Source organism: Zonotrichia leucophrys, chromosome 1 (genome assembly GCF_028769735.1).
Source record: "Zonotrichia leucophrys gambelii isolate GWCS_2022_RI chromosome 1, RI_Zleu_2.0, whole genome shotgun sequence".
In the NCBI taxonomy this organism is placed as follows: Eukaryota; Metazoa; Chordata; class Aves; order Passeriformes; family Passerellidae; genus Zonotrichia; species Zonotrichia leucophrys.
Genome location: NC_088169.1, coordinates 93,584,716 through 93,599,363, shown reverse-complemented (window position 1 = coordinate 93,599,363; position 14,648 = coordinate 93,584,716). Strand labels below are relative to the sequence as shown.

Genomic DNA, 14,648 nt, shown 5'->3' with positions numbered 1-14,648 from the left:
AAGTAACTCTGCTGCTTGCTCCCAAGCTGTAGTCATGGATACAATCATAATTGATAAAATAATAAAAACCTGCATCTTTTAAACAACCTATTCAAAATGGACAATAAACATGTATTGTAGTCTAAGGCACTTTCTAATTGTTGATGGTAATCTTCTGGTCCATTCTGAATGACTGTTCTGTGGCACTCTTTTTTAACATTTAACAACCACTTCTTGTAACATGAGAGAAAGCACCAAAACCAACCCAGCAAGTCACCAACCCACCTGGGATTTCAAGCTAACTGCAGTTTTTAAGAGATAAGTGCTTTCCTTTTAACCTGAGTTTAATACTCAGTACAGATACATGGCACTACTTAATGATTGTCTTTAATGAAAATTACAGCTGCATTGCCCTGATTAAGCATCTGTCACCCTTCAGCATCAGTTCAGTATCACGCTAAGTCAGTTTTCTAGGAAACATCCTAACAAAGTAGATTTCACCCAGCATATCCCAAACAAACAAAGCACTCTCCAAAAATTCACATTTATATGCAGCAGTGTTCACCCTGAAAAACAAATTACTAAAGTACTCACAAATTACTAAAATAAGAGAGAAATTGTGCTGTCTGCTTCATTTTGGCCAGTTGCCCTGAAGTGAGAACTGATGCTTAAATAGCAGCATTAGCACTGACTGCTGGTGGTTTTCAAACATTCTGGGAGCTGCAGTGAGGTCCTTCCAGCAGAAGGAACTGAAGAGATATGATGACTTGGCACATGTTCTTGGCACTTGAGCCCATCTTCTGCAAATTCTGTGTTTTGCTGCCAAGCATGGACAAGTACAACCTTACCTCATCAAATCTTTTCATAGCAGTGTATTACAACAGGACATACAGCAGAAGTACCTATAGTTCAGGCTCTGGACTGACTTTATTCTTTTTACTTTTGCCTTTTCATTAAATGATGACTCTGCTATCAGGGAGAATGGAGTATCTCTGAGGATATTAAAAGGGGGGACCAATACATCTAAATACTGCAAAGTAGACACCATGGGTTTCAAGAATAAAAGCTAGTCACTATCTTCTCTCTTATCAGTATGTTGGATCTCCCCGGGGCCTTCAAAGCCATGCCAGATTATCCTAATTTATACATAAAAGGGAAAAAGATGAAAACTAAGTCTGGATGTCTTTTGGGATCTAGAGTGAAACAAGTAGAATTAGAATTATGCGCATCAAGCAGTGAAAGTGTGACAGCAATAACACTCTAAAAGAAAAGTGTTCTTTCTGAAAACTATATTTAATCCTGGCTTTAATATCTGTGAGAGTGAAACAGGATTTTTTGCTCTTCATTCACTTGTATGCAACACTTTTTCACTGAGTATTTCAACATCCCGATATTCCAAAGCTTGTAATTACTTGGGAAAAAATCAGTTGCTAAGATGACTAATTTTAAATACTTGGATTCATCTTCCAAGATGCAGACTCCCATGACAGCATAATACATTAGTAACCAAGAATTTACACTCTCACATCTTGGAAATTAAAGTTGTCAGTGAATGATTACATTCATGATGAGAGGTAACAATGACCAAATCTTTTCATAGCATGATCTATGACCACTTTCCACAGTACCCCACAGCTTTTTTATTCCATGACTCATTTTTACTATGTGATACACACAGATCTGATGTGTCTCATTCTTCTCAGAGGTTAGTACTAATGGAATACAAGGACTTGCAAGTCCTTGGTGTTCACTGAGAACCAAAAGCGCACATACTTCAGAACTGACTCATAAAGTTGAGGCCAGTGTCCCTTGCAACAGGTATTTAGCTTCTTAGGATCAGAAAGGGATGAGGTAGGACATGTGTTCCTTCATTAAGACAGTGACTCTTCAGTAGTGTGAGATGAAATCTTTTAGCAATAACAAGGCCTGCAGTGTGATTCATTCCTCTTTGCAGGGGCAAGGAAGTGAATATGTGGTGTCATAAAGAACCTCCTTCCAAGGCAGATAGTGGATATCTCAAGTAAAAACTCCTAAATCACATACGGCAACTTTTTCAAAACCAAAACTCTTCCACAGAAGAAAATGACACCAAGCTATGTAAATAAGCACCTCTAACTTTTTTTGGGTACTTAACCAACTTTTTCCATGACTAAGAACAATCTGTGTACAGAAATGAACATTAGAGCAGAAACCATGATCTCACATCTACTATTTTATTAAAATGATGCATACAGAAATGGGAAATATCCATTTAAAGCTCCTCTTTTAAAACATTTGGGAATTGTGGGGTGCTGCAAAAGTAGCATTGCTGCTCTGAGTCCTTGTCATCTGATCTGCACTGACTGGTACATGTTTGAGTAGGACTATGCAGCACCCTAAGAGCAGATGCTTGTGGGCTGGTGTTACTCCATTACATAAACCAACTGCAGAACTGACTTGGGGTGTAACTTGAATATAGGACACCTTTTTCTTGCAGAAGACTTATGCCACTGAACTGAGCGATTTATCAGTTTAAAAAGCACCAATGGATTTATCTAAATAGTCAAGTACAAGAATGATCAAAGAATTCAACCACACCTCTGACCATCTAAACCAACCAGAATGTTTCTCAGTTGTATTTGTTTCAGGGGGTAGATCTTGTAAAAAGATAATTATGGAAACAGCACCTTTAGCACCTAGATTTGCAGTTCTGAAATTAGCTACTTGCAGTTCTTGGAATACATATTTTTACAGTTCCCTCATGAAGTTTCTCCATGTCTCATACACAATTATTTTCTACTAAAGACAGTGCATATTCTGGTACAAATAAATGCCACATTCCTAAGCCCTAAATAAATGCCTAAGTCCTGAGTACAAAACTGCGGTTCAAACTGATTTTTTCTCTCTTTACATGAAACATTCTATATTTTGATTTCTGAAGTGTATTGCTCCAGTGTTTTGTTATTCTCACTATTAAGAATGTCATGCTATACGTGGAATCAATACATTTAGCTTTAGTTTCAAGCTTTTACATATCATTACATCTTTTTATGCTAAATTAAATACCTTCATATTAGCAGGAATTTCCTGCTTTGAAAGCTGTATCTTATCTATCTTCTTCATAAATAAAAGAAAAAACTCTGAGCTCCTTTACTTTCATGTCACCAGCAATTTTCTTAGCTTTGAATACTTCTTGTCTGTTTTCATACATAGTCTAGAATGTGCACTCAACTTCTTTCAAGTCTCAAAACCAAAGCCTCACACATCATCTTGGTAATGGTTTCTTTAATACAATGTGAAAACATAGACTGCATTTTGTAATTTCTTATTTTCAATATAATTTTTAATGCATCTGTGTACCACCTATTTATTACAATAACAAATTGGGAAATCATATTGGTTTTGGTTTTTGAGACTTTTCCATTGCTCTTCAAAAAATAAGCAGTCCCGAAGAAGTTCCATTCTGTCAACTGCCTGTAGCTGAGCTCACTGAATCCCTTACAAAGACACACAGCCCCTTCCTACCTTTATGGCCTTCTATTGGCTGTAAATTCACTGGGGAGTGCTTCATTAAACAATATCTTTCTGGGTTTTGTTTTGAACACAGAAGGATTCAGTTTTACAATGAGCTTCATTATGTCTGGAGTTCATTCAGCTGGTTAAATAAATAGCTCTTTTTTTCCTCTCCACTATGACAAGTGAAATACTGCTGCACTTGGCTGCTATCTTAGGATGCTACATGTGCAATCTTTCATAAATGCAAACTTTTTGGCACCAATAAACATGAGATTTTGGTCTACAATGACCTTTATCTTGTTTATTTTTCTTGACATAGATTTCTCTGTTCATGCATACAAATTATGTAAGAGTTAATCTCAGGAACAGCTAAATATTCATTATTATCTTTACTGGCTGAAAATTTTGCTTTTGGCAAACCTTTGATTTCTTCCATGTTAAAGCTTATAGATAGCTTGTATTTAATGGCAACTCTATACACTAGAAGCCATTTTATTTCCCAAAGTATATGCAGGCACCATGAGAATTAGCAAAACTCATAAGGCTACATATTTTGATCTCTTCTGGATAAGACTGCCTTTCAAAGTCTTTGTCATTCTGAGAATTATCTGTTCCAGAAACAGAATACAAATACAGTCAACATGGGACTGAACTCAATCCCCTAAACCTGAAGCTGTATATTGTGAAAAGCACTTACTCAGAAGTACTGACTCTAGCAACATTTCACAAATAACACAAAATCATAGCATGGCTTGGGTTGGAAGGGACCTTCAAGATTATCTAGTTCACATGTAGGGGAAGAATTTTATATTTCATTTGTGGAATATGAATAATTTTAAATGTCCTTTTGCCTATGCATACACACACACACACACAATGATTAACACAGTTTAACTACCTAGTGTTAAATTCACCACCAAAGAGAAGCAATTTAATTATTAATCTGTAAAAGCTCCATATTGCCAGGCATCTACACTAAAGGATCTGTATTTTGAGGCTGTAATTCATGCAGTAGTAAAAAAAAAATTAAAAGGTTGCATTCACAGTGGGCTTCCTCTTTTTTCCTAGGCAGTTATAAACCTCAGCAAGTTAACTGACACATACAGATAACACCAATAAAGGCAAAACTGAATGAAAGCTGGAATCCATGGAAGTAAGTGCAGAGTATAATTAATTATATTCACAGGTGCCAGTGTTGCAGAGCCAGTGCAGATACCAGTTCAGTCAAAAGCATTACAAATATGGGGATAGCAGGAATGTATCTGTTTACAAACCCATCTGGTAAAAAGCTGCAGAGAGAATAAGCTGGGACAGAATAATACTCTTGCCCTAATGCACACTGGAGGTTATGGAAAACTAAACAGACATAAATGAGAGGGCTGTGTGTTCCAAAGCCAGAAAGTTACTTGAACATAACCAAGATTCTGAGCAACAACCTGCAGAGATATAGATCCCCCCCCCAAAAAAAAAAAAAAAAAAAAAAAAAAAATTGATAAGACCACAGTATTTGATTCAGTTTACTGCCTTTTAAGAGGACTATGCAAATCATACCATTTGCTGCCCATCTGTTTGCAGTGGGCACAGATGGTAGTCTAACACACTCTGTCTTACCAAAGACACCAAGCAGGTAGCAGTAACTCAGCCATTTTGATTTGCTTTCCTTCTCAGCCTTCAGGCATTAATATTTAACACAGTATTTGCTTCATGTGGGTCTCACAGCCAGAACACACATTACAGATGCAGGTTATCACATGTGCAGTCACTGATGACAAATGCATCCATCTGCAATGGTTTCACACTAAACCCAGCTGAATTTAAAACTTAAGCACCAATGCTATGTTAGTATTTGTTTTCCCTTGTTTTGTACACTCTGCCACTGGATTTGCTGAAAACAGATTTAGAGAAAGTTAAGGAATTTTTTATGTGCTCTTCAAGCAAAAATGAAAGACTATATAAACTCTGCATAAGGTCAAAATTAGTATTTCTCATATTGTTCTTCAACAGATTTTTTCTAATGTTTGTTGAATTTTTAGTGATTAGTAACAGTGATTACAAGGCACAGATTGTCTTCATAGCTGCCAGTTATGAAGAACAACTGGTGTCAACAGAGGATAGAATGAAAAGTGATCTCATAACCAGTCTTTTGTAAAAAGGTCAAAAGATCTGTTAAAGTAAATGTAACTAAAAATAAAAATATATTTTCCCAAATATTAATTCCTCCCAGAGTTGCTATGGAAAAGTTAGACAAGTAAAATAATACATTAAGTCTTCATCCATATAGTGACAGAGTTAGAGATACACACTGTATTTTCTCTGTTAAACAGAGACAGCACTCAGCCATTACTGGAAATCTTAAAAGCAAGACTGCTTGTTTTCCCAAATGCTACTTCCAGCCCCAACAACCAGACTAGGAACAAGGTGATGAAGGTCCTATGGCAAATTATGCAGTCTACAGGAGATGGGAGCAAATGATGAGATAATGTTCCCTCTTACATGAAATTATTCCACTGTTTTGGCTGGTACACACAGGGGAAAGAAGAACTCCATTGTTCAAAGGTGATGGAATAATTAACAGTTGTTGCAATTACTTCTGGCTAATTCTCTGTGCCAGGTACATCACAGCAATGAGTCCCACACAACTCTAGTTCTGTGCTTCAGGAGCAATTAAGGAATTTTAAGGCTAACACTGCCTTGCACTCTGTTGTGTTACTCCTAAGGCAAAGCAGAAGCAATCAGGAGCACATGTATGACTGGTTTTCATGGGAAAATTTTTGCTCTGTCCTGCAATAAGAACCTCCGACAGTTTACTCTTATCAGGTGCCAAGACCCTGCCAAAACTGCTTTTATCAACCAATCAACACTGAAGTGAAATAGTGAAAAGCTTCTACTGGAAAGGTGAGAGAATCCTATACTTCACTGAAAAATTACAAGCATCTTTATAAGGTATTCAAAAAAGTCGGTACAAAATAAATGCTTTCTATAGGCAACTTATTTTCTTCAAAGTTAAATTTACAATTACCTGCTAAAGTAACAACAAAATAATCCCAGAATTACTTTTAGGAAATTTATTCCCTGAAAATCTCCAGACTACTAGCTATTAAGACAGTAAATGGGTTATGAAAGTGACCTGATTGTCCAATAATAGATGATGAGCAAAGCTTGTATATTGATTGACATATTTCTTGTCTGACCTCAACTTTTCAAATAAAATTAAATAAGCATTCTGTTAAATTTTCTGATTATGCTGGAATATGAGTAAGGAATACTGTGCAAATATAACTCTGAGGTTCTAAAGTAAAAGTGCATGGTTTGAGGATACATTTTTTTGTCTTATTCAGTAATATGTAAGCAAATTTCCATGCATAACATCACAGATCACTTTTGTAAACTGAGAGATCTAAGTATACTTAGAGAGATACATTATGCAAGGGAATTTCAGTCAAAAAAAAGGGCACCAACACACATGTACCAATTGGGAAAGACAGCACCCGATCTTGACTCAAGCTTTGGAAGTGGTAAGCGGTAAAGAGATTTGTCTGAGTGTTTGAACATTTCCACTGTTCCAAGGAATGTGCCCTTTAACATCAATATGCCTATAGAAATAATTTTATTTCAGTGTTTATCCAACCACAAGATAATACAGATGCTGAGGTCATACGCCGTGTTCTTTTTAGGCAGAGCAGTGCTGCCTAAAATATTAAATAATTCCATTACTCCACAGGAAACTGCTCACAGCTTGTTAGTCAGCTGATGAGCAATTCCTTAAATTCATCCACTGCTTCAGCTCTATTATCATCTGTTTAGTATTGAATGATTCCAGGAGGTCTCTGGTACAACACAGAAAAGTACTTCACATTCAAAAACTTATTAAAAGGAAGTTCAATACGTTACTAGGCAATAATTTCATTCCTGTCCCAGAAAAACAGAAAAATGATATTGCTATAAATTTCATTTAGGCTATATTAATATTCAGCTCTTTTGCCACTCAATATATTTATTTTGGCTCTTAATAAAGGAAGATGTTAATCTAGAATTTCATTTGTTAAGCAAGAATGGTCATGTAAAGCACACAGGAACACGTGCTATCAATAAAAGCCAAAACTGACAATGAAGCTATTCAAATTTGAATTACTAAAATTAGAAAAATGTAAGAATTTAATTGAAGTAAATTTAGCATTTGACAAAATTTCAATGAATCATCTGGCAAGCTTTATTCTTAGGTTTAGTTCCATATAACTGATACTATAAATATGCCTGTGTTGAAAGGCATTTCAAGTATCAGTCAACCTTAAAAAGTTTTATTTTCTACTATCATAAAACTCATATCATTTTAAAGAAAATATTTCAGCAATAGCTACATGGAAGAGGTGCTCTTTTTTCTAGTCCAAGATACAGGTTAAATAATATCTACATTCATCACTTTTATAACCCTCCTGAGCCACATAATTATTCCATCTGATATTGAAATAAAGTACAATATAGACCACAGTTAATCAGCCCTTCCATTCAATATACATGATACAAATAACCAGCAGCTGGCTAAAATGTATTTCAGGAAGTCTTTTTGGTGTAAACGAGTATGAACTACCGCTTTTCCACTTTAAACAGACACTTGCAGATTGTGTTATACAAACTATGTTCATGTTTGATGAACATAGCTGTACAAAGCATTTATGTTTTATTTGAATTAAAATTTATAATCACATTAGTCAATATGGGTTAAAATATCAGTAAAGGTTTAAAATCATAGTTAGTGAATACTGAATAAGTTCCAAAGAGCATTTGCATTTTAAGAATAGACTGACTACTGCTGGGAATAAAATAGGACATACCACAAATCTCCCAGGATCCCAGTTTTTTCATGCCAATTACTGAAAATCTGCATGTTTCAGTGAAGCAGGACACTGTTTCAGAACTTACCATACTAATACAGCATTATTTCAGAATAACCCAATTCTTGTTGGACAAGAATCAAGAAGGATCAAAACTACTTCCACATTTCCTTGGCAATTTTAATTAAAAAGACTGAAATCTCTGCCTCCCTTGGAGGGATTATTCTTTGCAGATTTGGAGAGAACTGAAGCACTGCTGCAGCTGAAGCAGATCTGGCTCCCCCAGGTAACTGACAGCATGGTGGTGCTGCTGGGGATGCTGGCTCCCAAAAAACCCAAATCCCTCTCTACAGAATGAGGAGATCTGGCAGAGACAGTAGAGGCTGGATGGTTCTCACCTCAGTTTTCCCACTGCCATGATCTTTGGCAAGATCTGCTGGGTTTGTTATCTCACGTCAGGAAGCAAGCCTGCAGCAACAGCTGCAGATCCAGCCCAGCAAGACAGGACACACCACCAGGGCCCTGCTCTATGCTCAAGACAATGAGAAAAATGCCTTAAGCTCCATCTGATTTGTGTTTCTGCAGTGTGATGTGAGGCAGGAAGCCTGCAGGGAAACAAACCGGGCAGGAGAAGCAAGATAAGGGTAGGCAATCCATTCTGCCTCCTGGAGAAGTCCCCATTATAATTTTAATTATTAAGATAGGCTTCATCTAGGGACAGACAGCTCTTGCAGAGCAAGCTATCATACATGTAGGATGAGCAAAAGAGAGGAGAAACCTGGAGCAAAACAGGGAGAAATCCAGATTCACAGTATACACACACATCAATTGCATGAGCTTCTCCCACATTGATTTTCAGCGGTTGGAGACATTACTCATATGGCCATATTGAAGTTTAAGTATTTAAACTGTAGGTAGGATAAGAAAGGGAGACCACCAATTAGTTAAAGCCTTTGACTCTCACTAATGTGAAGGTAAAAGCAGAAATATTTGGGAAGCTAAACATGGAGATGTAGTTAGCTTTGATATTGTGAATCCCTAACAAACATAACTGACTATTCAGTAACATAAAAGCTTTATCTATTCTTTTCATTCCACAAACAATAATGACAAAAATCACATTTCAGTTATCCTATATTGTCTGCAAGACTTGATATATAAAGGTCACCTTTGCATGGCCACTGTTCCTGCACTTCTATATTCCTGATTTGCCTTTTTACTAAAGAAAATTTACTAATCTAAATGGGGGAAAAAGTTTCCCTTTTCCAAGCAGTGTTCTTCCAAGTTCAGCACAGAAACTATCACCCAGAATTATTTTAAGATAGATAAAAGAATATAAATTCAAAAGGTTGATATGGATCAACAGGAGAAGAGCGTTATCTCCATATGACTTCAGTGCACATAAACATCAGATTTCTTGGGATGGCAGTCTAGGAAAACAGTGGAGTAATTCTGAATTTGAAAACTAGACGGCCTATTTTCTGTTGTTGCAGATTTCCTTTTGACTTAATTTACCAAAACGAGCAGGAGTTTTCCAAGCTTGAAGGCTCAAGAGTCTATCAACTCCCCAAATGAATATATATTTATTAAGGCATGCTTTTTGTGACCACAATTTATTTGCTAAATAAGCCCAAAAAAATCAGACTGGAAAAGACAAATGCATGCACACACACAAAAATACTGGGGTGGAGAGAAATGTCTAAAAAAGGGGGGAAATGTGAAGATAACAAGGCAAGAAGGATGTAATTGATTAATGCTTGCAAAAGGCAGAAAAATGAGATCATTCTTACCAGAAAGTCATAAGGAATGGCAGAGAAACAGAGTTTACTTTTTGACATTCTCCAGACAAAGTGAGGGGGAAGGGGGACACCAAAAAACCTTAAACAACCTCCCAATTTTTCTTCAACAGAGACTTCTGATGTTGTAATTTTAATACTTTAGAAGGATTCAGGATTTTCAAAGAGTAGGTAAACAGATTTAGAATTTAGGTTTGCCCAAGGAAATGCCAGTATCCGTACAGATAAAGCAGGAGCTGCACAAGGTCTTCTGAGAATACTGATTTATTAGAACAAGCATTGACAAGACATACTCACAGCTACTGACAATGCTTGGAGGCTTTCTTGTCCAAATTTACTGATGGATTTATCTTAAATATGAGATATACTTGCATCCTAATATGTGATAAAAATATAAGGCTGTAGCTTGGGTACAGTTACACAGTTTACATGTTTTACATCTTAGCACTCATTTGTAACTTGAAAACTGAACTGATTAGTAAGTAAATGGAAAGAGAAGAAATGCCTGTGAAAGGGATGATGTCAAATTAGCCATGTTTAGAGACAAATATTTATTCTTGCTGAGTGTACCAGCTCCTCTCTGCCAAAGACAGACATCAGAACTTGAAACTGATAGGTACCTACCACAGCTGTTTGTGTGCAACCTAAGCTAACATTATGTAGAAGAAGATCTTGAATATCTTGTTATTTTTCCACAAGAACATGAAAATCTCACTAGAAGTCCTCTGCTGTTGCAGCCCACAGTGAAGCTTTCTTGCCAGGTTTGGCTTTGCCAAGAAGTTCAGCTCTATATACTCAAGAGGTTGATTCCTAAACTGACTTTTGATATTCAATTTAGTGTTTCTTTTTCTTGTGGTTTACTTTCAGTTTTGTCTAGTTTCAAGCAATCACTTTTGAGAGGGAGCTCTAGCTCCCTTATCAACAAACATTTTCCATACTGATCTTACCAGGAATAAGAGAACTGCAAATTCAACACACCAAAGATTTTTCAGGGACTAAGACCTGCATTTTCCTGACTGCTAAGATGGCATTGGTTGCTCAATAGGATTTCTATGATCCCATAACAAAACTACAATTTTTTTGTTGGCTTATTTAAAATTAAGCAATTTTTAATCCAGATCACCCAGGCATTTATATTTCCCACAGCCTATTCTAATATTTAGCATTCATATTCATTGCACACTAGTCATTGGTCAGATTTATTATTAATGGTACTATAAAATGATAGTGATAGTGCCAAACTTAAGTGGTCCCCCGACATTAAAAAAATAATAGATTCAACAATATTTATCAAAAAGCAATTCAACTATGAGAATTCTTTATCTACCCAATAACTCAACTATATACTTTAAATTTCATATATTTTTATTTTAAAAATCAGTAACACATCTAAGTCAATACATTAAAGGCAATAAAAGAGGTTGTGTCCCAGTGTAAGGAAGATTAACTTTTGCACTGACGATCCCACAACATTTTAAAATCAAGGGTTACACGTGAAAATATTCTTTTCTTTTACTACCTCATGACAGTAAATACTTGTAATTTTCATTCATTTCTTCTAAGTTACATCTCTGCAACAAGGGTAGAGACAATCTGTCTGCTGCTCCAGCTACTGCACTGATTTTATTTCATCTGGAAAGTACAAGATCTTCTTTTGTTCACTGAATATGCACATTACACATTATTTCCCTGCTATATTTGTTAATCCAGAAATAAAATGTGATAAGAAATTAATTTAAAATTCTAAATTTCATATTTCCTCTATTCTGGCTACTCTGCCCCATTATTACTATAGTCTCTGGCTGAAAGAGCAAAATAACTTCTTTGATACTTAGATATTCTGGGAAAAGAGGGTTTTTTTTGATGTTGGCATATTTTGTGAGTTTGGGAGGAGATTGTTTTTAAGTAATACAAGTAATGCCCTAAATTTCTTTGAACTTCAAGCCATTCATACTTGTGGATGACCAATGCATTATGCATTTTGCTTTACCTAACAGAATCCAGACCAATAACAGCTTTAGTGCACTCTATTCCAATGTTTTTAAAACCCTGATTCCCGTGACAAACATTATCTTCTGATACAGAATACTCAGATTCTGGCCATATTTCTTCTGCAGTGATATCCCCAAGAATACTGTTCCTTGAGAACAATGCAAATGCCACAGATGGATCCTGGTTTTAATGCTCTGCTGAAGAGTGGAAATTCTTCAAATGAAGGAAATAGTGAAGAGCAAAGTGACAGCAATTGTTTACTTAGCAAAGGCCTGATAGAAAAGCAGGTGGAGAATCCTAAATCAGGGCAGCTCCTTCTTTGTTTTAAGCCTTATTTGAGTCAAATACCACAAATTCCAAGATCTGCACTAAGGCACTTTGCATATCAAAGCGTCCTGCATTAATTTAAGTATGTTTTGACATCTTTGCATGACAGATTATGAAACCTGAACCAGATTCATTCTTAATTTTCCAAGACTCTCATTTTTTCTGGTGCTGAATCTATTTCAGATCCCTGTCTTGCTTATCATGGTATCTTCAATGTACAAGAAGTCAATTATTGATGGTCTAACCAAAACTCTTACTAGAACATCCTTTCAGAATTAGTCCTCTTCTATTGCCAGCTCCAATTTTACAAATATGCCAGAATTTCTGGATTAGCATTGAAACAAATCATAAGAATAAAAAACTCAGTAGACAAAATACTATAAAAGAAGATTCTTCTGTCTGAAATTAAATTTTTAGAACTAGAATTCTCTGATAGTTTATGGAAAGAAAGCAAATTTTCTTGGTTTTTGGAGCATGAAAATGTCTACTCGAACCTCTTGTATTACCTCAAGGAACAGAACGCTCTTTAATAAAAACCTGTCTTCCAGAAAGACAGTAAAGTTTAAAATTTCAAGAAAAGAAGACCCTATGACTTTCCTTTGTAATTCATTTCGAAGACTAAAACATATATTGCTAAAAATATTAAGGCAGTTTGTCAGACTTTAATTTCAAGCCACTAATATATTTCTCTGTTACTTTAGAAAATCTCTTCCATAGCTACTTTATTCCTGTGGAAGGGCACGTAGAAAGCAGTTAAATCATCATTCCCTCTCCTTTTTCATAAACTAAGTCAGACTGAGATCCTCAAGTCTCTCATTATAACACACTTCTTCCAGCCAAGTAATTCTTGTTTCTCTCCTGTAAATCTATCAAGATTTTTAAAGTTGTCTTTTACATTCACAAAAACAAAAAGACAAGGCAAGCAAAAAAGAGAGAAAAAAGTGAAAGCTTCCCAAAAAAGCACTGCATTCTGGTTATTCAGACCTTATCTAAATTTCACACACTGGGAATTTATATCTCTGCTACAAAATAACCACCAGTGCAGAATTAAACTAGTAATGTAGCAGTCAACTGTTAAACTTCAGTACCACTAACACACACTCCTGTTTGTAAGGCAATTAACCAATTTCACTTAATAACTCTCACATTAAGGTACAGAATCAAAAATAGAGAAGCATAACATGTAATCACATCTCCAGAAAATGAGACTGTAAAATGCATTCTGATTCTTCATGGGAGATAATTTCATTAATTTTCTCTTTATCTAAATTGCTACCTGCTTCATGAGAAGATACTTTGCCTCTGAAGACAAAGCAGTTTCCCCGTCTCCCAAATATTAACATCATTAAGTCCTGGGGCAGGGATGTGCCTCAGATAGGAAAAAGTAAATAAAAAAGTAAATATTCCTTGCACCTTCTTTTCTGGTAAAGATTAGTCTGAGCCATGGAGTTGTATGGCAGCAATGAAGTCTAGCTGATGCTACTCACAGAAATAATGGAGCTTTGGGATTATTTGGGCTGCCACCTACCTCCACACTTGTGCACTTCCTAGCTAGGAAGGCTGCCAGAACAACAGCGATCTGTAGCCAGTTGGTATGGTCAAAGTCTTTGTTATTGCAGCAGGGAGAGAGAGACTGACAGATACATTTTTAGGAGATTTTGGAGACAAAAACCTGTCCAAGCAATGGATTTTTCAATGTTCATTATTTTGCTGTCTCCTCCACCTCTCCCCAGCCCTGGTTTCTAAAATAATATGTTTAACATTGACTATAAAGTAAAGCATTAAGAAGACATTGAGGAATGTTTTTCTCAACTCTAATAGAACCTCCTATTTGGAGGATTTAACTGAATGGAAATAAGAATGTGATTTGAGTTTAGTAATTCCCTTGTTTTTCCTGATTACTGGGAAATAAATCGATGAAACACACAACTATTATTTTATCATTACAAAATTGCCTAATTTATTTGTTTCAAAGAAAGCAGCTAGAAATTTTAAAAATAAACATTTTGACTATACACTAAAAGAACCCAAAACATCACCCAAGCACAATAGTGTAATTTTTAAAAAAGTGAGGCATTAGTTACCAGTAACAACTGTAATCAATTTTTCATTAGATATGGAATTCTCACATAGTGCTGCTAATTCCCTGGCTTTCACTAACAATTTAAGATAAATTATAAAATAAAAGAGAAATAATTTCTTGTGCTTTAGACAAAATGCTTTTGAT

General features: G+C 35.7%; 1 protein-coding gene across 10 annotated transcripts in view; it reads right to left on the bottom strand.

Annotated features, from left to right (window-relative positions):
• STXBP5L (syntaxin binding protein 5L) overlaps nucleotides 1-14,648 on the bottom strand; it is a 185,245-nt gene that overhangs the window by 118,210 nt on the left and 52,387 nt on the right. Inside the window, exon 1 of one of the 10 annotated variants that reach the window (XM_064722738.1) lies at nucleotides 5,026-5,054. The exons of the other annotated variants lie outside the window; for them this stretch is intronic. Within the exon in view, the coding sequence (XP_064578808.1) occupies nucleotides 5,026-5,039 (14 nt within the window). The 5' untranslated portion in view covers nucleotides 5,040-5,054. Of the gene's footprint in view, nucleotides 1-5,025; nucleotides 5,055-14,648 lie in introns of those variants that run through there. 10 annotated transcript variants of the gene reach the window in all.